The sequence below is a fragment of the Eurosta solidaginis genome, chromosome 5 (assembly GCF_040869045.1).
Source record: "Eurosta solidaginis isolate ZX-2024a chromosome 5, ASM4086904v1, whole genome shotgun sequence".
NCBI classification, from domain to species: domain Eukaryota; kingdom Metazoa; phylum Arthropoda; class Insecta; order Diptera; family Tephritidae; genus Eurosta; species Eurosta solidaginis.
The window spans coordinates 243754019-243776924 of record NC_090323.1 but is presented as its reverse complement, the minus strand read 5'-3'; the positions used below and the strand labels follow the sequence as shown (position 1 = coordinate 243776924).

General features: G+C 36.0%; 1 protein-coding gene across 9 annotated transcripts in view; it reads left to right on the top strand.

The window, feature by feature from the left end:
* sif (still life) overlaps window positions 1-22906 on the top strand; it is an 843636-nt gene that overhangs the window by 606915 nt on the left and 213815 nt on the right. For all 9 annotated transcript variants that reach the window (XM_067789261.1, XM_067789264.1, XM_067789263.1 and 6 more), the window contains one exon: window positions 11318-11545. In XM_067789261.1, the coding sequence (XP_067645362.1) occupies window positions 11318-11545 (228 nt within the window). The remainder of the gene's footprint in view (window positions 1-11317; window positions 11546-22906) is intronic.

Sequence of the window (22906 nt, the reverse complement as noted above, 5' to 3'; positions counted from 1 at the left end):
TCGCCCCTCGGCAGTGTTTGGCAAGCACTCCGGGTGTATTTCTGCCATGAAAAGCTCTCAGTGAAAACTCATCTGCTTTGCAGATGCCGTTCGGAGTCGGCATAAAACATGTAGGTCCCGTCCGGCCAATTTGTAGGGAAAATCAAGAGGAGCACGACGCAAATTGGAAGAGAAGCACGGCCTTAGATCTCTTCGGAGGTTATCGCGCCTTACATTTATTTATTTAACCAATTCGTTTCTACTTCCCACCTCTATATCTTCTCCTACTTAGACCGAAAAGTCGTTAAAAGCCTATGCCTTTCCAGAATAACAGAGAAAGACCGGAAACCCAGCCAGTATCTACCGATATTATCGCTTTAGTCAGTAACGAAAACGTGTAAAGTTGTTATGGTTTCCTCAATTAAATGAAATTGTTCGGTTATCCAGCCATAAGCATGATTTCCGTAAAGTGCATATCACTACCACCATTCTGAACTCCATTAACACTCATAACAGGACGGCGCTAGTGAAGCTTGGCCTGTTTTTAACCAGTCAACCACTACTGGTTCGTCCCTTCTCCGTTAGATAGATAAATAATTTATTGAGGATTGCACTGCGACCTTTGGTCAGCACCTCATCCCTCCGACTTCCATGATGAACCCTAGCAGTTCTCTTGGCTTGAGGGATTTAATGTGGGAATGTTCTGGCCATGGTTAACCCATAAACTTAGCCCTGCGTCTTGAGATTGCGTCACATTCGTGTGCTATTCCGTTACTTTTTAGTTTTCATATATATGTACGTATTTTTATTAAAATTTATTCCAAAGTATAATGTATTGAAGTGATAAATTTTAAAGTTACGTTAGGGGGGTACAATTTTGTTAGCTGACCTAATCATGTGAAAACAACTTCATAACTTAAAAGGACATTAAACGGAAATGGTGTATATAATAACTAGTATGCCATCTGGCATAATGCTGGCGCAAAGGCTGACTAGCATGTTAATTGGTATGAGTCTGATGGGTATGCTGACTAGTATGTCATCTGGTATGATGTTGGTGTATATAATGACTAGTTTGTCAATTGGTATGATGCTGATGCAGAGGCTGGCAATTGATATTTCGTAGGACATCGCCGTGTTAAAAATACCAGTTGGTAATATGGAAAAAAGACAGAACTCATACTAGTTGAGATTTTTAGCAAACTAGTATTCTTCTAGTATACAACTAGTTGGTTTGACTGCAGGGTTATAAGAACTTTTATTGTAAATCAACGGAAGCCGACTCAAAAATGGTATAAAAGGAGCGGCAAATTCATGAACAAGGCACTCTTGGCTTAGAAGTCGTAGAGTGAGGTATATAGTGTGCTGTTTTGAACATCCACTACAGAGCAGCTGGCTGTGTCAAACTTCAGCTGTTTATGATAGGTATACGTATTTTACTAGGTGTCCGGTGAATTGTGTGAAACGCTCACCGATTACGTATATTTACCTGGTATGCCTGGCGTGTAAAAAACCCGAGGCGTGTAAAACACTCGGTGATTAAACATATTATAAGCACATACGTATATACATATGTATATAGATTTTCCGAAGGATTGAAATAAAATCATCATTTTTTATAATGTTTAACTAACATCTTTTATTGTATAGGCGAACCCATTCGCTGAGTTATACCCCAGCTATAAACCCGACTAACGGGGTTCGTTACAGCCTTTCCTCTTCCCCGAGTATAACTCTACTGCTGTTCGAGAAGCCTTGTATCAATCCGTCCTACATTCCTTCCTTCCTTTTCGAACGTGTGTAGAAACCAGAGAGACTTCAGTCTTTTTCTATTTTATGGTTATGACGCTGCTTTTTATACGACTGTGGATCTTTCAGTTCGTTTTCCACCCGTTGTGGTGCGCGTAGTGTGTGGTATTGATATGCTATATGGTGTTATACAGAATGTAATATTTGTGTAGTCACTGCACTGTTGCGTAATGTGGGAACAATGTATGTGGTAGCGTTGTTGTGAGCGATATCAGACAGCAAATTAAGCAAAGGCTAGTCAAAGTAAGCAAAGGAGAGGAAAGGAAGAGAAAGAAAGGAAGAGGAAAGGCAAGGACAAGGTTTGTTTATTGACAAGGCATAACCGAGTTATGTTATAGTTTTGTTGTTGATGAGCTATGTATTTTTTGTCAAATGTTATCGTTTTAAAATAGATTATTTATAGAAAAGTTAACGATATATTATCAAAAACCTATCGATTGGCTATTTTTGAAAAAGTCATCACAATAATATTGATTTTGTCATTGAAAAGTAATTGATTTGTGATCGAAGTACTACCAGATTACTATTGGCATGTTATCGATTTGTTATCAAAAAGTTAGCGGTTTGGTTATCGACAAGCTGTCGATTTTGTATCTATTATTTTTTAAAAGTTGCAGATATATAAACTTATGTATTTGTTATCGGAGTGTTAGCAATTTTGTATCGGCATCTTATCTCTTTATTATCGAAAATTTACCAATCCTCTATCGAAAAGTTATCGATTTCTTATCAGGTGTCACAAATTTGTTATAGATTTGTTAGCAGATACCGATAAAATGTCGATATTAGATCGATGAAAAATCTGTAAACTTTTTCTAACAAAGTTGGATTAATATAGGTAAAAAGTCTGAAATTATCCGTTTTTAGGAAAGTTCCTTCTCCTACGGTTAAACTTTAAAAACTAGGCGAACTTTAGTTAGTTCAAAAACTTAAATTTTATATGCAGACATATGCTTACATTTCGAACTTCACGACTTTTTTATTATGGTTATGTGCATGTTATCCACTTCCTATCTACGAGTTATAGGTTTGTAATAGGTGTGTTATCGACAAAGTATCGATTTCTTATCCCTAACAAAGGCTATTAATGGTTACCTTTTTTGTGAGTTGTTGGTTTGTTTTCAAAAATTTATGGACTAATTACCAATTTTGTATCGATTATCTATCAAAAAACTATTAATATGTTAAAATAAGTTTTCGACATGTTTTTGAAAAGTTATCTATTTTAATCAAAAAAGTATCGACTTTTTATCGAAAAGTTGTCGATCTACTATCGATAAAAGGTCTATGTGATATTAAACAGTTAGTGATTTGTTATTGGGAAGTTACAAGTTTTCATCTAGTTTTTACCGAAAAGTAACGGATTTTTCATCAAAAAAAATACCAATAAAAAATCAATACACATTTTCAACACGCTATAATAATCCGTTAAGAAACCAACAAGAAGCCGATGACTCGGCGAATAAAACCAATAACCAACCGTTACCTCGACCATAATAATTTGCTATAGATAAGATCAAAATTGTTTGTTTCTGGTAAATTATAAACATTCCTTTTCTAGACGAACTTCCAAAGCGAATGCAACCAATTATACGTGCATGAAACAAAATTTCATTGATTTCGATTAACTGACATATTGTTGTACACAAATATTCAAGCAGAAGCAAACAGCTATTCGGATAACAACACCGGGGTTCGTATTACGTTTTGCGATCACTGACTGAAACTAATTTTTATTAAAATGATAACTATGCAACTGTCAAACTATTTCAAAAAATTAACAATTTTTGTTGTTATATCGGCATACTGATTTGTATGACCGCGAGTTCGAATCGAGCTCAAGGCCTAACAATAATTATTTTATCATCATTATTATTATTATGATACATTTTTTCTTAATTAAAAAAATTATTAATATCATACAAATCAGTAGGCCGATATAACAACAAAAATTATTAATACATCCCAGAGCACGGGAAAAAGTGTCAACAAAATATGACACTATGGCAGCATTGCCATCAAACAAATCCAATTTTCACGTTCGTTCTGCAACAGATGTCGCAGTGTTGTGAATAATAATTGGCAAGAACCAGAATAGAAGTAGGATTAATGAAGACAAACAAAAAATCGCTGTGATGGCTGAATGGTTATAGCAGCGGCGCCTAAACGTTGCCGATGAGGGAATTTAGCAGTTCCCGAAATGGATGTATACAACGAGCTTTGGCAGTTGTCTAAATTTTTTCTTTCTTCTATTCTAATATAATAATTTTTTCAATTAAGAAAAAATGTATCATAACAATAATAATGATGATAAAATAATTATTGTTAGGCCTTGAGCTCGATTCGAACCCGCGATCATATTTCAAAAAATTATAATTAGTTAGATAGGTCCACGAGTTCTATTTGTCGCTGTCCGTCCGTTAACAGGATAACTTGAGCAAATATTGAGATATATTCATCAAATTCGGTATACCGGCTGATCTGGACCCAGAATATATTGGTACAGAAAATGATCGAAATAGGACTATAACCAAACAACGTTTCAAATGCACAGCTGGGTATGCAATGTTCGGTTTCACCCGAACTTAGACTTTCTTACTTTTTTTTCTACTAATATATAATGCCATATATTATTTATAGCGCCTATCGCAATACTGAACAGGTGTCATAGTAATTAACATCAATAATTCCTTCCTCTTTAAACGGTTTTATTTAGGTTGACTTGACAGGCTGGCTGGTTGGATGGCGGGCACAAATTTTGTAATTGAAGGTTAAGTAACTTCCCGATAAGCTACAAGTTTGAAACTTGGAATATAGTTCAGAACCCCATGACAATTCAATAATAAGAAAAAAATCGCTGCCAGGTGGCGCAAGAATCGAGATATTCACAAAAATCGTATATGTGGTCCGTTTCGGCTCATATTTGGAACACATAATACATACGAGAATAGAAATCGACCCATGAAAAAAATTGCCGCCAGGTGGCGCAAGGATCGAGTTATTCACAAAAATCGTATTTGTAGTCCGATTTGGCTCCTATTTGGAACACATAATACATACAAGAATAGAAAACGACCTTTGAAAAAAATCGCCGCTAGGTGGCGCAGGGATCGAGATATTCACAAAAATCGTATTTGCGGTCCGATTTGGTCCATATTTGGAACACATAATACATACATGAATAGAAAGCGACCTATGATGTCCGATTTGGCACATATTAGGAACAAATATTCCAATCAGTCCGGTAGAAGTGACATCAAAATATTTTGGAGTTCGAGGAGGGACAAGCATACGTGGCGCAGAGTCGGGTCAAGTCTTTGGAAGGATTATGTATTGAGGACTCAGATTGTAACAAATTGTCAGCAAGAGTCCTTGTAATAATGAGTCACTAAATGAACTAAATATATTGAGAAATAATAGGCAATTAAATAAAGGCTAAAAACTTGAAAATAAAATAATTTAAAAAAAATTATAAGTTAAACGGTTTTATTGAAAGCAATACTTACATAAAGTAATAATAAAACTAAAAGCTAGAAAATAATTAGGTAGGTCCTAGTTACTAGTCATCACACTCCCCATCAATCTAGGGTGTTGATCAGACAATTAAATAAAAGCATTGGACGCGTGAAATTTCTATTGATAGTCATATATAAGACCAACTGAACCCTAATTAGGTTATGCTACGCCTCACACTTTTAGAAATTTCACGCGCAAAACGCTCTTATTTAATTGTCTGATCAACGCCCTAGATTGATGGGGAGTGTGATGACTAGTAACTAGGACCTATCTAATTTTTTCTAGCTTTTAGTATTATTATTACTTTATGTAAATATTGTTTTCAATAAAACCGTTTAACTTAAAATTTTTCTTTTATTATTTTTTTGTTTTAATTTTTTATATGATGTAACTTTTACATAAACGATGCGTCAAACAAATAGTAACATAATATAATATATTCATGAGTAGCCTTATATGTTTAAATAACTTTAATTAATGTTACACAATTTTCATAATGCTTGCAATAAAATCAAAAAAGTCGAAAAATAGTCCACAAATGTTATATAATTGAATTATTATTACTGCATTGCATTAAGGACACTGATGAAATGAGACAGTAAACGATAAACAAAAAAACATTAACTAAACCCATTAAAAAATTGCACAAACAATGATTTCGTAGGTGTACAATATGTTGGCTTTAATTACAGCAATTAAGTTTTAGCGATAAAAAAAATGAATGCGGCTATAATTAATGGGCATTGTATGACGCATTTTTACAATATCTTCAATCATTTGAAATTTGTGTGTAAGGACACATCAATGTCATTTAAACACACAAGTGACGATAAACGACCGGGAGAAAAAACCAAGATGATGTGCTCACCTACCAGCAGCGGATCCAGGAACAGTTTTTGGAGGGTGTTTCACAAATAATCGAAAGATTTTTTGACCTCTATACGTTGGCTACGGCGAGTACCGAAGAAGATTTAACGATGAGCTGCACGAGCTTTTTGCAGACATCAATATAATCCAGCTAATCACAACGCAGGGGCTACGCTGGCCATGTTTTGTGAATGAAAGAACCCGCTTATGAAAGCAGAGGAACAGGGCGGCCCTTACTTCGCCGCAAGGGCCAGATGAAAAACGATTTAAATTCCCTTGACGTGACCTGTTGGAGCGCCAGCAAGCATAGCTAAGACGTGGCTGGACGGCCGTAACCGTTTAAGTCTTTATGAAAAAACATAGTTAAGTTTGAGCTTCAGTTGTGCTTACCACTAACTTGTTTGTCCCCGTTACAGAAACTTCTGGGGAAGGAATAGCGAAAAACATATCCGCGTTTGTTTTCCATGTATATACATCTACATTTGCAACTAAAAAACCCCTTATGGAGAATTACACATAGTAGTAATGTATCGAAATATCGCATGCAAAAATCGAAAGTGGAGAATAGTCGAGGTACACACACTCTTAATCCCTACTTTTATGCGCTACAGTTTCATAAATGTAGATAAAGTTATGCACTTAGCAGTCCATATAAATTTTAAGTGCATATGTATATACATGTAAAAAACACATCTTATAGTTCATTACATTCTAAAAGTTGGCATTTACTACTATTTTTGAAGCGCCGGCTATGAGTGGTGAATTTCATGGAACCCAAGCGTTTGCAAACTTCAGTGCTCCTTTAGTGATATACGTACATTGAAATCCTTGAATCGACCTTCATCGTGTTGAATCCATTCGTGATTAAAGCATTGGAAAAATTATAACTTGGAAGAATGCGGAGGCTTCAGGTACGGCTTCTCAGCTCCTCACTACGATTTGAAAACTTCCTGCTTCATAATGCAATCGGTACATGTGACCGTTTTATCTCTCAGTCGGCAATTACAATCGCCCGATAGAGTTTTCGAAGAAGCCATTAGATTAGGGGGCAACGCTTTCACAGAGTTCGAAGAAATACGACAGAATGTGGTAGAAAAACGTGCATTCGATTTTGATCACGTTGAGTAGGTATGCACCAACCTAGGTACAGAAATCACGCTACAGTAGTGGCCAAATGAATCGCTTCAATTTGAAAAGAAACGACGTTCAGGCATACTATTGCATTGCTTTTTATATTTCTTTTCTTTATACTTACATATATTGCTCATTTAAAACGTCGCCTTCTAAATCACAGATCAGTTTAAGAAAATATTTGTGACTCTTTTCCAAAGCACGCGTTTTATGCTGCAAAATCTGGAAAAATATTTGTTTTTTTATGAAAGTGTGGTCATTTGTTCGAAAAATTTCTTCGCAGGAGAAATTGTGAGAACAACAACGAACCTTAGGACAAAATTTTCGAAAATCGAAGTATTAGACGGTGTAAGCAAAACGCCTTTTGTGAATGTTTTCAAGATTTTACTCATATCGGCGCTATTATCTGTTTCAGTCTCAACATCCGAAAATAGTGTCTGATGTTTAAAGAGTACCAAATCCTACTTACGAAGTAGAATAGGTGAAAAATGCCCAATGGTCAAGCACCCATGAATATTCGCAGGAATATTGAACGATCACTTTATGAAATATTAGAAGAAATTTTCAAAAAAGCAAGGAAATTGTATATGGAATACGCAACAACGTTTTTCCAAACCCATAAAATTGATGCTTTTGGCGATGTTTTAATATGCTCCGGCCCCTCTTGAATTCGCCTCTGTCGCCTACTATACCGATAGTGAAATGTCAAGATACCACTTAACTATTTGAGGGATTTACATGCACATTTAAACGCAATTAAAGAATGGATCTGGATTTGCGTTAATATTTTGATTTTAGTACATTTTTAGAGGTGACTACCGTGTCATAAATCTGCAATGAAGTCCCTCTAACACAGGATATGCGAATACAATTTAGTAATTCTTATGTGTACCATAGACTGCAGGTTTAAGCGAAGCTCACTCTGCGATGTCATTTGAGTATGCCTTAATATATGTGTATTTCTTCTGTACGTGTGTTTGTGACTGAACTCCTCCCGAACGACTGAACTGATTTCGATGAAATGTTGTGTGTGTGTTCAAGGGGATTTGAGGATGACTTAGATTAACGATTTGGCCCGTTTTCTTTCTCACATTTCCGGGAAGTGAACAAAGGGCCGACCCATTCTAAAGAAAGTAGTTTACAACAACTAAGACATGACGTAGCTGAATGCGCTTGTAACACTTCAACCTTCGTAGGACTGCGAGTTCAAGCCCCACTCCCGGGAGAAAAGGCTTTGAAGAGATTTACAAGATATACTCGAAACAGCTGTTGCCTTTCCTATCCTGATCTCACATTTTGTAAATGTTTCCCAAATTATAAAATAAATAATAAATTAAAAATTGCTATGAATAATTTATTATGCGGTTTCCTTGAGATTTAGTAAAAGGGGGTCTCCTTGGCCAAGTAAATATTTGAGAAACGTTTATTTCCAGAAAGAGGTCTATGGATCGATAAATTGCAAAAAATACTATTTATGAGGCCACTAACTTAAAATTTAGTACAGTATTTTGGATAAGCTTGAGATTTTGGATCCTTTCTTTATGAGAGCGGACCAAGATGGTGTAATCTGTTTGAAATATTTTATTTATGTAGCCTTTTCAATAGGTTAATTTCATATAAAAGGGAATGCAGCATCTATTTTTGACTATAAAGCTCAATAACAGAAGAACCAATTTTAAAAATCATAACGTGAGTTAGTTTCGTTAAGTGTTTTTTAAAGTTACTAATGGATCCATTTCTGAGATATAGACCAAAATGTGGATAGGAGGGTTTTAATAAGAGTTGGCGGCTAAGAAGAAAAGCGAGAGGGGACGGAGAAGACTTAAAAAAATCCATAGGCGAAAAGACAGAAAAATGGAGATAGGAGTGGTAGTCGGAGACGGAGAGAAAGAGAATGGTGAGAGTAACCTAGGGAAGAGAAAATGATGAAAAAGTAGCGGGAGGTTGAGGCACTGAAATTAAGTGGGAGTAGAAGAGAGATATGGTGCGGAGATATTACAAGGATTAAACATGGGAAGGAAAAGTGAGAGGAAAGAAGTAACAATTTGTTTTTGTTGCAGAAGGCATAATATGGCAAATACCTCTGTTTACTCAGAGATACTTTGCAGATAGGAATATTAACAAGCAGGAGGATCGTCTTTATTTATCTTAAATGTAAGATGAATGCTTTTTTAAACGGCTTTATTTACCTTGAGTTGACAGGCCGCATGGCCGCATGCACGGCTGCACGGCCGTTGTGAACGAATCTTGTAATTGAAATCTAAGTAACTTCCCGATAAGCCACAAGCTTGAAACTTGGAATATAGTTCAGAACCCGATGACAATGCAATAATAAGAAAAAAATCGCCGCTAGGTGGCGCATGGACCGAGATATTCGCAAAAATCGTATTTGTGGACCGATTTGGCTCATATTTGGAACACTTAATACATACGAGAATAGAAATCGACCTGTGAAAATATCGCCGCTAGGTGGCGCATGGATCGAGATATTCGCAAAAATCGCATTTGTGGACCGATTTGGCTCATATTTGGATCACTTAATTCACACAAGAATAGAAATCGACCTGTGAAAGAAAATCGGCGCTAGGTGGCGCATGGACCGAGATATTCGCAAAAATCGTATTTGTGGACCGATTTGGCTCATATTTGGAACACTTAATACATACAAGAATTGAAAGCGACCTATCAAAAAAAATCGCCGGTAGGTAGCGGAAGGATCGAGATATTCACAAAAATCATATTTGTGGTCCGATTTTGCCCATATTAGGAACACATAATACATAGATACATGAATAGAAAGCGACCTATGATGCCCGATTTGGCTCATATTTGGAACAAATATTGCATACAGTCCGGTAGAAGTGACATCAAAATATTTTGGAGTTGGAGGAGGGACAAGCATACGTGGCGCAGAGTCGAGTAAAGTCTTTGGAAGGATTATGTATTGAGGACTTAGGTTGTAACAAATTGTCAGGAAAGAGTCCTTGTAATAATTAGTCACTAAATGAACTAAATAGAATGAGAAATAATAGGCAATTAAATAAAGACTAAAAACTTGAAAATAAAATAATTAAAAAAATTTGTTTAAGCTAAACGGTTTTATTGAAAACAATACTTACATGAAGTAATAATAATATTAAAAGCTATAGGTAGGTCCTAGGTACTAGTCATCACACTCCTTATCAATCTAGGGCGTTGATCAGACAATTAAATAAAAGCGTTGGACGCGTCATATTTCTACTGATAGTCATAAATAAAACTAACTGAACCTTATTCAGTCACATTTTTAGAAATTTCACGCGCCCAACGCTTTTATTTAATTGTCTGATCAACGCCCTAGATTGATAAGGAGTGTGATGACTAGTACCTAGGACCTACCTATAGCTTTTGGTATTATTATTACTTCATGTAAATATTGTTTTCAATAAAACCGTTTAACTTAAAAAATTTTTTTAAATTATTTTATTTAAAATTGGTATTGAAATTGGCCGGCCAGATGAAGCAGGTATCTCATATCATCTCATACAGTTCTCCTAAATGAGAATATTTAGGTGAGTGGTAGAAGGAGTGATTATGGGGTTATATGAGTGAAAAGGGGAGTATGAGAGGTAGTTAGAGTTAAAAATAATAGGAGGAAAAATGGAAGATAAAGATGAAAAGAGTGGAATAGAGAATTAAAAGAGGAAGCGAGGCTCACTTTTGAAATGTATGCAAACCAATTATGAAGCAGGCAAAGTCTGCCGGATACTCTAATACATATTTATAATTTTTCTGATGTGCTGAACTCTTTAAAAGTTAAGAGAATATTTGAAATTATACACATCAAAAATAATAAGCACTAATAAAAAATCAGTTCATATTGCTGTTGTTTTTTTTTTTACTTAAGTCATCACCTAATATTCACCATCGTTATAGCAGCTTAAATTACAAAACATATTTTAAAGTAGATGATTACATTAATCTTCAATTTTTTCATTATATATATTCTCTTTTTCTCCTTTTTCAACCTTCTTAGATGAATTCACGTGACGAGCCGGAAAAAACCTTCAAAGTTGCCATGCCCAATAATGATTATGCCACAGTTTACCTACGTGATGCTATGTCAGTGGAAGAATTCTTGGCTAACGCTTGTGCACGTCGCAACCTCAATCCAATGGAGCATTTCGTACGTGTGAAGAAACGACGTGACATGGAAGATCACAACTACTTTGTGCCACATCGTAATGATTTGATTGAAAATTACGTAAGTAAAAAGAAACAAAATGGCAATTATTTTCTATATGAAATGCAATAAATTTTACTTTTTGATATGTGAACATTTGTATGTACACAGTAGCACGTCTTTTTCACTATGCGAAGTATCTATTAAAATTTTAGGGTTGGTATTTTTCAAACATTAATTTAAGCATACTCTCAAATTCGGCCATAAAACCGATTTGACACTGAAATGCTTTAAAAACACGTCCCATCATAATCGTATGTGAAATTGTAGAGGGAAACAATTTTGACATTTCCTTTTATGTTTCAATTCAGTTAAGCAGCTAATAATTTATTTCTAAAACGTTTGATAAGTACTAGGCGCGATTCAACACCGAAATGATTTACACTGAGCTTCGCTTCTGTCGTGCTCGTTTTAATTGTTCTACAACTTGGAGGGACGAGGCTTACATGTTTTATATCGACTCCGAACGGCATCTGCAAAGCAGATGAATTTTCACTCAGAAGCTTTTCATGGCACTTGGAGTGTTTTACCAAATAACTTCCGAGGAGCGTCCCAGCCTAGAAAAACTTCTTTCTTATTGAGAAAATTTTTTGCTAAATTTTCGACAGGACTTGAGCTCAAAACCTTCGGCGTGGTAGGCGCAGCATGCTACCAGCGCACCACGGCGACCCAATATTTAAAAGATTACAATTGTTGTATACGGTCCTTAAAATAAACTGTTATTTATAAAAAGCCACAATAACCGGTCTAGTGAGCTTATCATCGACATTATCAAGTAAATCCTTTTAGTGATAAACAACGAAGTAAACAACTAAAATCAAGAAACAACAAAACTAAAAAATATTATAAACGAAAACCACTTTGCAAAATGGGAACGTCTATAAGTATGTGAATATGCAATGTGTGTGTATGTGTGCAATCCAAACTTTTGTGGTCAACTTTTGTCTTTCAAATGTTAAGCTGTCTGTTTTTATAGCCCCACGAGAGGCTATGTGTGTTTGTTCTGTCCCAGCTACGTATTTTAACTGAGCCACTATTATACTTTGTTGGTGCTGCCAATCCTGTCATCGATACGTCTACTCTCACTCCATTAAACTCCACTGACGTTGTCCGCATTCACAGGTTCAATGTGTTGAAGTAATTGAGCAACAACCATGGCAGTCCAAATATGAAGTGATACTACAATACTTGTTTACCTTCTTCATCTAAGGGTGTGCCGTTTCTCAGCACAAGCTAAAAGTTGTCAATATTCTATAATACATATGAATGAGCGAAAACGATACATAAATATAATCACATTAGGCTGTGCGATATTTTAAACTTTAAGTTTCCAAAGTTATTCTTTGCAAAGAAGTCGTGAAAATGTTAACATAGCGTATTTTAAGAAAAAACTTTCTTTGTCACGTGACTTTTCATTCGTAGTGATTTTTATCTGTGACCGAGATTGGCTATTTATAGAAGAACATTATAATAAGAGTCACAGCTAAAAATCACGTTTATCAATAATGACAATCACAAGGCTGATCACAAGAAATTAAATAGCCGCGATATTATGAATCGCTAAGTCGGTGATCTGTGTAGTATCCGCACACATCGCGCGATCTGCCACTATCACCGACCAAATCCACGGCGACTCTTTGGAAAGAAAAGATTACACGAATATTGAACGTACACGCCGATGGCGTTACGCTATCAATTGTCGCTCCGTCACAGATTAGGGCTAAGTTCGATAACACTCTGACTTCAAGGCATACGCCTCCGAAAATGTATCTCAAGTACAAAGCCGCAACTGCCAGCGGGCAGTACTTGGGGAAAAGTTAAAGAGCCGCAAACCATGTACAAAGCAATTGTCCGGCCGCTCATGTGCTACGTGTCGACAGTTTGGTCGTCTGACCTAAAAAACAAATACTGTAAAAGTCAAAATACTACACTGAGAATTGCCACGCGATGTCTTCTTATGACCCCTGAACACCATCTATATAGTGAGACAAATGAGCAAAAAAAGAGAAGAATGAAATGCTGAAGAGACAGTACTTACTGAACTGCCACCAACCCGTACATCCCAGCAAACGCAGGCTTGATTTAGCCCCGCGTCTAAAAGGAAAAAAAACATGTGCCTAAGCACTAAGATAATATCCGGCATATTTCCACTCAGCCGTTTGTTCCCTATAAACATAAGGAGGCCTAATTTACACTGAGTCAGTAAGCACCCTCGCTGTTTCGCGCCCGGTAAACCCCGTTATCAATATTATCGAACCTTGCATAAGAAGATCTCACTCTGCCCCAACTTCATTCTGCATCCCGCATAATTGTATTTGCCATAAATGCAATGTGTCCTTAACTCTACACCAACGATCCTTTCATTGTGGGACCTAGTCTTCTAACAGCATCATCTCTATGGTCCAACCCTGTTAAAGCTTCTAGTTTCCTTGGACTCCCGTTAGAAGACTTTAATAAAATTTTGTGAGTGGGGCAAAGCATTAATAAAATAACAATTAAGTTTCACAGTAAACCGAAAATATGTTTCTCCTATTTGGACGGAGCAGAAAATCAACGGTTGATTTATTGAAATTGTTCCTGTGACTGTGATTGTTATTAAGAGTAATTGCGAATGAGACGAACGAAGCTGCTGTCAAAGTTAGTCAAATATGTCAATATTTCTTCGAAGCTTCCACTGTGATTTATTGCGATTTTTCAGTCGCTGTGACAATATAGTAGGCACATAAAAATGTAACAACTCTAGTCGGTAAACTAAGATCCAGTTTTTCAGTAGTTGGTTTAGCTTAGCCTAAATTAAGTTTGCTTAAACGCCAGTCAAATTTAAACTTCAGTTAAACTACAGAGCAGCTTTTCAGTCACCTTAAGGCCGGATTTAGGGTTGGCTTTTTTGTGACGCCATATTGCTTTTTTATTATTTCGATAATTTGCAACAGCTGGATTTTGGTTACCCAAAAAACATGGAAAAAAATTTGTTTCCTCCCTTAGAGAAACATATCTCTAATTCGGAAGTTGATATCCAACATCATTCTCTAATTATTCTTGGACCTGATAGTTCTCAAGTTGATATCCAATATCATTCTCCAATCAGTATCCAACCTTTGATAAATTTTGTAAAATTTAAAATTCTCAACTTGATCTCCAGCGTCGTTTTCAAATTATTATCCAACCTTTGAGAAATTATATAGGAAATGTGTGGTTATCAAACGAATATCCAGCACATTTCTGCAGTTATTATCCTACATTGGATATAGACTTTAAAAAAAATCTTCTCCCAAAGACAATAGCTGTTTATTGTGAGAAATAAAAACCTGGTTGGTAGCAGTAATGAAATGTTATAAATTATAAATATATGATACATATGTGCATGTTTTATTTTACGAGCCGGACCCGTGCGCATCTTGCGCAACAAATATAAAAGTCTCATATCAAGTATCAACAGAAATCAGCTGTTCTATCAATCAAACATCCATAAGCTTACACGCGTTGCCACCTGGCGAAAGTTAGCAACTGCCGGTAATGCAGTGTTAGTTCTGATCAAATATTCACAATAGTGTCATAGTACAAATAGATTTCTTTGTGTGCTCACAATTGTTAATTTTTAACAAACTATTTTGATAAAATATAGCTAAACAAAAGCAATACGACTAATAATGCCCAAAGCTTGCTAATAGCACGAATCCCCATCTTTACAACCAAAGCTTTATTTATAGATTTGGATTCCAAATAAGAGCGAAAAAGGGAAATTCCAGTTTTTTTTTTATTCTCAAGTTTATCCGCTGTAACTCTAATTAGCTATCCACATGAGCTCTAATGCTTGAACTGGCCGGTCCATGAGGTCCTCACATAGACTGATTGAGTCCGTAGTGTTGATCTCTAATGGTACTCAAGCCCTTATTTGTTGGGTGTATTCGACGCCAATGCGAAATAATGCAAATACTTGATAGGTTAACTTGAGTTTAACCCTGCCAGATCGACCGATTGTGCTAAGCTTAAACTTCAGTTAAAGTAGACTGACCTAAAGCGTAGTTTAACTAACAAACTGTGTTGAACTTTTACTCAAAAAACGAGCCTGAAAAGTTAATGTATTAATAAAAAAAATTTTGCTCTCTACAAAATATTGCATATAGTCAAAAGAAAGGATAAGAGTTTTTTTCCAAAATTGTTTTTTTTTTAAACACATTAACACAAAAAGTTATTGAGGCAATGTTTTTTCATTGAGGTGCAACGAACAGTCAATTAATTTTGTAATTATAATAAAAAAAAATTTAGAAATAAAAAGCACTCTAATACTAGCATAAATACTAAGATCTGAATATATGGAGTAAACATATGCAAGTGTAATATTAACTTGAAATTGTTGGAAAATCTTTTTACCATTTGAAGTGTTCATTCACCCTTGCAACTACTGAAGGCCGAATAGCTGGTTGATGACTGACAACGTAGCAGCAACCAGCCTGAACTTGCCAACAGTCAACAGCCAACTGTTGGCTACATACTCAATGTCCTTCGAGCAAAAGTTTGCAACTAACAATTTCCTTAAAGCCTTTATGCGATATGGCATGCCACAATGTCGTCGCTATCATCGCAAGCGCTGTCGAAAGTCATTGACATTTGAGTGGCATATGACAGTTGAGCATAAAAATAGAATCGTACTACATAGAAGGCAGCATATAAGAAAAACATAAAAAAAGAATAAATAAATGCTGTGGAAAATTTTTAAAAGTAAACGATTGAGGTCAACTTTGCATATGGAAGCCAATGATTATATCAATACAATTATGCGTTGCATGAAGGAAATTTGTATCTATTGTAGCTATTTTTTAAGCCGGCTAAGTAAGTAAGTGCAACAAAAGTATCTATAAAGGGTGATTCATTTAAGGGCATTTCCTTAGATTTTTTTTTTTAATTTTTCAGTAAACTTTAAATTGGGCCCGTATCGTATTTTACGATCACGCATCGATAACCAGTTTCACTCAAACGATAGATATGACACAGTTAATCTCTTTCTGAAAATGACAATTAATTATATATAGTACGAGTAAGAATTATCCTTATATCACATATGTTATTACTCCGATTCAGCACCTTAGAGCTATTGTGATTTCAAAAATGTTTACCATTACGGATCGTATTGTTATTTGAGCATAAGGGGACTAAACCCTGAGTAGAGAGCTTAGTTATTGCTCAACGAAGAACCTCCAACTATGAAAGCCTATTAAACCCTTGCGATGTATTTTTAAATTGGCAGTAATTTATCTTTAGCTTCTCGATCCAAATAACCGTCAAGCAGTGCCAAATTCAGTAAAATTTCAAAAATATTGTCCGAACTTTTGTAGTTTTTCATTACCATCTACTTCCATATGCCTTGGGATCCAATATAGATGTACGCTTTACTCTATCTCAGAAATTGCTAATACTATAACACACTTTTAGATGCTGTGCTATGCGAGAGTATTGCCTATTGGCTTTAGATATAAATGATGACGCGGCTGCAGTTTAGACTATTTTCTTCCAGTGTTTCTACTGGTTTGGTTACGGCTACTGCTTGCGCCTGAGGCCAGGGAGATATAATATTAAATCGGGACTACATTTTCAGACTGTGGAGAATTGGAAAAGTTGCGGTTAGAACCCTTTGAAACCAATTAAAAATACTTTTTTTTCTGGAATGCAACCTAGAAAAGCTCTTCAAATAAATTTTTGATCCGACTTCCCACAAAAGTGCACACAGGATTTTGGTGTAGGCGAAAGTTTGGTATAAAAGATGGTAAAAATTTGCATTAAGCTTTAAATTGAATAAGTTCTTATTTCAATTTTTTTTTGCTTCTTTCTTAAATTTTTTTTTAAACTAGTATCACAAAGACTTAAAATAGCTAATACGTTTTCAGTATACATATCCTCATTCAAATTATAGAAAAATGTCTGTCATAGCTTAGCTATTTATCGAATGGGCTTCTTTTGTATGCCATAACGAATCACCCGATAGTTGATATGATGTGCTTTCATTCGCTCGAATATTATTTAAATATATGTAATACACATACATACATACACCTTATCACAAAATACACAAAATACATCTGGCCAATAACAAGGAAAATCACTTAAAGTTTTAAAGTAGCTTTAGTAACGAAAGTGTTGTCGGTGGTTAAAAATCAAAACTTTTTCATTGCTTTAATCAAAGTTGTTAGACGTAGTTTAAAATACTACAAATAACAAACTTTGAGAAAAATTCGATGAAAGTATTTTCAACTATCGCTAAACTCATACAAATTCAAACGATACTGAACTTTACCTAGCACAGTTCTAATATGAGATTTAACAGTTTGTATGACAATGAACATTGAGCAACACCATCAGCTCAATCAGTATTGGGAAGGACCTCCCCAAGCCGTTCAAAACTAAACGGCTTTTCAGACAGAGTGACCCCCTATCGCGCGATTTCTTTGGTTTTATGCTGGAGAAAATAATACAAGCTGTAGGACTCAACCGCTCTGGAGCAATCTTATATATTATTTCTAATTGCTGTTTTTTATCTGCGAGTGTTTTTTTTCGCTCTTATTTGGAATCCAAATCTATAAATAAAGCTTTGGTTGTAACGATGGTGATTCGTGCTATTAGCGAGCTTTAGGCATTATTGGTCGTAGTACGTTTGTTTGGCTATATTTTGTTAAAATAATATGTTATAAATAAACGATTGTGAGCACACAAAGAAATCTGTTTGCACTATGGCACTATTGTGAATGTTTGACCAGAACCAACACTGCATTACCTGCAGTTGCTAACACTCGCCAGATGGCAGAGCAAGCGCATGTATGTTTTTATTGATAGATAATGATAGAACAGCTGATTTCTGTTGATATTTGATATAAGATTTTTGTATTTTGTTGCGCAAGATGCTCAGGGGTTTGGCTAGTATTCTACAAAACGGTGCGATTACTGACGTATGCTGAAGAAATTTATATCATCGCCATAAATTCTACTTACTCCAAACTGGAAAAAGAAGCGGAAAAGATGAATTTAATGGTCAACCAGGATAAAACAAAGTACCTGCTAGCGTCTAGCATAGATTCAGCGCATTTTCGTTTTGAAAATCACGCTACTGTTGGCAGCCATAACTTTGCTATAGTAAAAGACTTCGTTTATTTGGGAACCAACGTGAACAAAAACAACAACATCAGCTCTGAAATCCAGCGAAGAATCACTCCGTCCAATATATACTACTTTGGACTAGAAAGACAATAAAATAGTAAAGTCCCCTCCCGACAAACGAGATCATGCTCTAGAAGTAATATATAAGTGACTATCGTACTCATCCTGCTATATGGTGCAGAAGATTGGACGATGACAAAATCAGATGAGGCGACTGTATGGTTGTTGGAAATAAAATTTCTTCGAAAAACTTATGGACCTCTACGCTATGGCGAAAACTGAAGAAGATTTAATGAAAAAAGCTTGGAAACTAACATCTAGACAAAGCAGAATGGGGTCAGCTCCTCCTGTCATCAGGTGCCCCTGAAAGAAGAGGTGATGCGCGTCAGTTCTCTATGCAGGGGTGTGAATTTCGTGTATTGCGCAATTCCAGTCTGTAGTATATTTACCTGGTCTGAAGCCCCATTGACAATGTCTAGTCATTTCGTCGACTAAGGGCTACAGTATTTCACGCAAAACGCTACAATGGCCATGAAAATCGAATAAAGTAAACTGAGCATGAGAACATCCGAATATATTTTGCATACTCTCTATTAACTCTTTGCTGCCGATTTTAAACGTAACAGCTGATAATACTTCGTTTTCAGGCACTTTATTAACATTTATCTGGAAATCACTCATTTTTCCAATTGAGTCATACTTTCTACACGTTTATCCTTCTAGCAGTTAGGATAAGTTTTAATTGTGTAACCTTAGCACACTAAGCGTGTCGGTTATCAGATTGTCATTATAATTTCTTCAGGAATTAGTTCCACTCTTCAAACCTTCAGTCATCCGTCAGAGTATCGAGTAATATTCCCATCAGCCAACACCTGAAGCTGTCCGCACATACTCTGTTCGAACTAAGGTTTCTTTCTTTCAAGGCCGCTAGCAGGAGCAGCGCTTATTTATTGAGATATGTGTTCCCTCTAGGACCAAATGCTCTGCTCTCGCACACCCTGGTGCTTAAGCCGCCCATTATGAGTATGATTTCAAAGCGGAGGCAGTCTCTATGTCCATTTCTGGCCTATCATAAAAGAATCCTTCTGCGCATAGGTCGTATTTGTGATTAGATAGATATAATATTAAATTACCTCGCCTTGGTGCCGATCAAGTCAATATGCTTGTTTTTTGACGTAAATGAGAGTACCTGCCATGACTACCTTATCCGATGTCCTTTACTCCATAAGTGGCCTTGTATCACAATTCTTAAAACGTTTGCAGTCGTCGGTATAAGAAAAGGCATCCCTCTTCAGCAGCTTTGCTTATTTTCATCGGAACTGGCCTAAGCCCACTATTCCGCAGTCAAAGCTTTCATTGTATACCAAAGGTATGTGTATATGTGTGTCGAATCAGCGTTCATTTGATTAAAATTACAATTACGTAACAATGTAGCGAATATAATTCAATGTTTAATTTAAATGCAAATGCGAAAATTAACCACGAATTTACCATATAATTATTAAAATTAAGCTTTGAAAGCAAACATAGTATCATGTTAAATTTTCTAAAACAACAACAATACATATAATTTACTACATTGTATGGGCGTACCTCTACTAGGAAAACTATCACATTCTCTCATACTAGAAGTGGGATAGTCAATTTTTAGATATCTTCAAACTCATTTCAGCGCATAAATTTTATGTGTTTTTGGTCAAATGAAAGGCTGCATGCCACTGGCTTTTCAGCCGAAACATGTTTCTAGGATTTAAATCTCCTTATTTAGTAGGGCTGAGCTGTGAGTGCACCCAAAGTATGGTTTCCCAACGCGTTACTTTCTAGGATATACCAACTTTATCGATCTTAGGGATTAAAATATTCAACGAAGTACTTTGTCGTAAAAAGATAGAGCTAGAGCTAGAATTGGTGGCAATGCGACGTCAATTGCAATCTAGAAAGTGAGTACCTTGAACTCGTAAAGTTGGATGTATTAAAATACAAGTCAACGTCTAGAAAAGTAATAATTGTAAATTAAGTAGAGCTCGTTTAGGGGCTGAAGTTAAACTACAGTTTAGGTCACTTGACAAGAAAGGTTAGCTTAAGTTGAACTGGTACATAGAAAACCCAATCAGGTATTAGGACTTACGTTATAAAATAATCCAACTCTTTTGGTAAATACTTGAAGTTTTCTAGGACCAAAACTGCCTCGAGATCTGCAAATGTGCCGCTGCTTTTAGCTGGAACCTTGACCTAGCGAGCACAGAACACGGACACCGAACGTGCTCAGCCGTTTTTTTTTCCTGCAGCTCGCAGTTCCTACATCAGTTGCTATTGATGAGGCCTTATTATTATAAGTTATAAGCATGTGACGCCAGAAGGCAGTGTCCAGTTAATATGCCTATCGAAAATCGTAAGTGATATGAGCAGCTTTACCGGTATAATGTCGTAGGACTTGCACATGATCTTAGAAATTTTGCAGCCCCATATGACAAACCGTTAACACTTCGATTATAAATAAAATAAATAAATGTAAGGCACGATAACCTCCGAAGAGATCTAAGGCCGAGCTTCTCTTCCAATTTTCGTCGCGCTTGCCAAACACTGCCGAGGGGCGACCCCGCTTAGAAAATTTTTCTTTTAATTGAAAAATCTTATTTCTAAAATTTTGATGTTGCTTTGCCCGGGGTGCGAACCCAGGGCATACGGTGTGATAGGCGGAGCACCCTACCATCACACCACGGTGGCCGCCGATTACAAGTTAAAAATACGCCGTCCGCTTTCAGTTTTGATTTCGGTTTTTGCTTTTCATATTTCCTTTCCTTTTCTTTGCTTTCCTTCCCTTCCCTTTCCTTTCATTTGTTTTGCTTTTCCTTCCTTGCTTTTCCTTTCCTTTCCTTTCCTTTCCTTTCCTTCTCTTTCCTTTCTTTTCCTTTCCTTTTCTTGTCTTTCTTTTCCTTTCCTTTCCTTTACTTTCCTTTCCTCTCATTTCTTTCCTTTCCTTTCCTTTCCTTTCCTTTTCTTTCCTTTACTTTCCTTTCCTTTCCTTTCTCTTTCTTTCCTTTTCCTTCCCTCCCTTTCTTTGGTTTTCTTTTCGACCAGTTCGGACATGAGCGCTGCTGGTACAAGGAAACCAGCTCAAAAGTGATCGTAGTAGTGCACAACTCTCGTTTAGTGGCTACCTCCTATTTACCTTACGTGCAAGGATATTCACGCATCAAAAATGTTTATCAAACTTTATAACTCAGTGAAATTCACAAATTTTTACGTCGCTTAAATTTATAACATCTTATATAATACGTGTATATGTATGTACATATATTATCAAGAACACCATTAACACCCATTTACAACCGCACCAACTGTTACCAAATTTGTGGTTATGACAGAAACAAAGCCAGCAGAACCAGCGTTTGTTCAAACCGCCTAATTAGAAATATAGTATGTGTGTATGCATGCATGTGTGTGTGTGTATGTATATGTATATACTCAATGATTAATATGAGTGTGGTTTAAGCGTTGCGGCTACGTAGCGAAAAGGAAATTGCAATCGACGACAGCGAATTTTCACAAAACAATGCAAACAATTAACGCGCTCATGCATCCTTACAAACGTCTTGATTTGTGTGTGTACCTTATAGCGTTATAACCTGTGCGCCATGCACAACACTCCCAACTGTTGTGGTTTTGTTGTTTCTGCAAACAATTTCCTCACACCAATATGGTATAAGGTCCAAATACATACATACACATGTTCGTCAAACCATCTAAATATATATTTTTTGTTCATATTCCCGTACTAACACAACGAACTTAAACGTGTAGTATAAACATCCATGAATTTGCATACATCATTGCTCAGGTGTCAAATTTATACCAATCATCTAAGTGACATATTTATCCAAAGCACTTTAAACATAAAATTATTGTTACTTACAAGCCCTGCCAATGACGTATGGGTATTAACATAAATTTGTTTTCATAGCAGGCACAGAGAGGGCGGCGGGGTCAAAGTAAGTGGAAACGGTGTACTTGTTTGATAGTAGCAAAGAAAAGTTGGTAGCCTCGGGTAGAGCTTAAATTTATATATTTTAATTACAAAAATTTTTTCAAAATTTAACAGTTTAAGTCCGACATTGACTACGGCTCTCCAACAACTAAAAATTATCTGCAATTTGTGCGACCGTCACATTGCGGTATTTTTGCTCACTTCCATATACTTAATGATAAAGTAGGCGCATTCATACTGGCCTA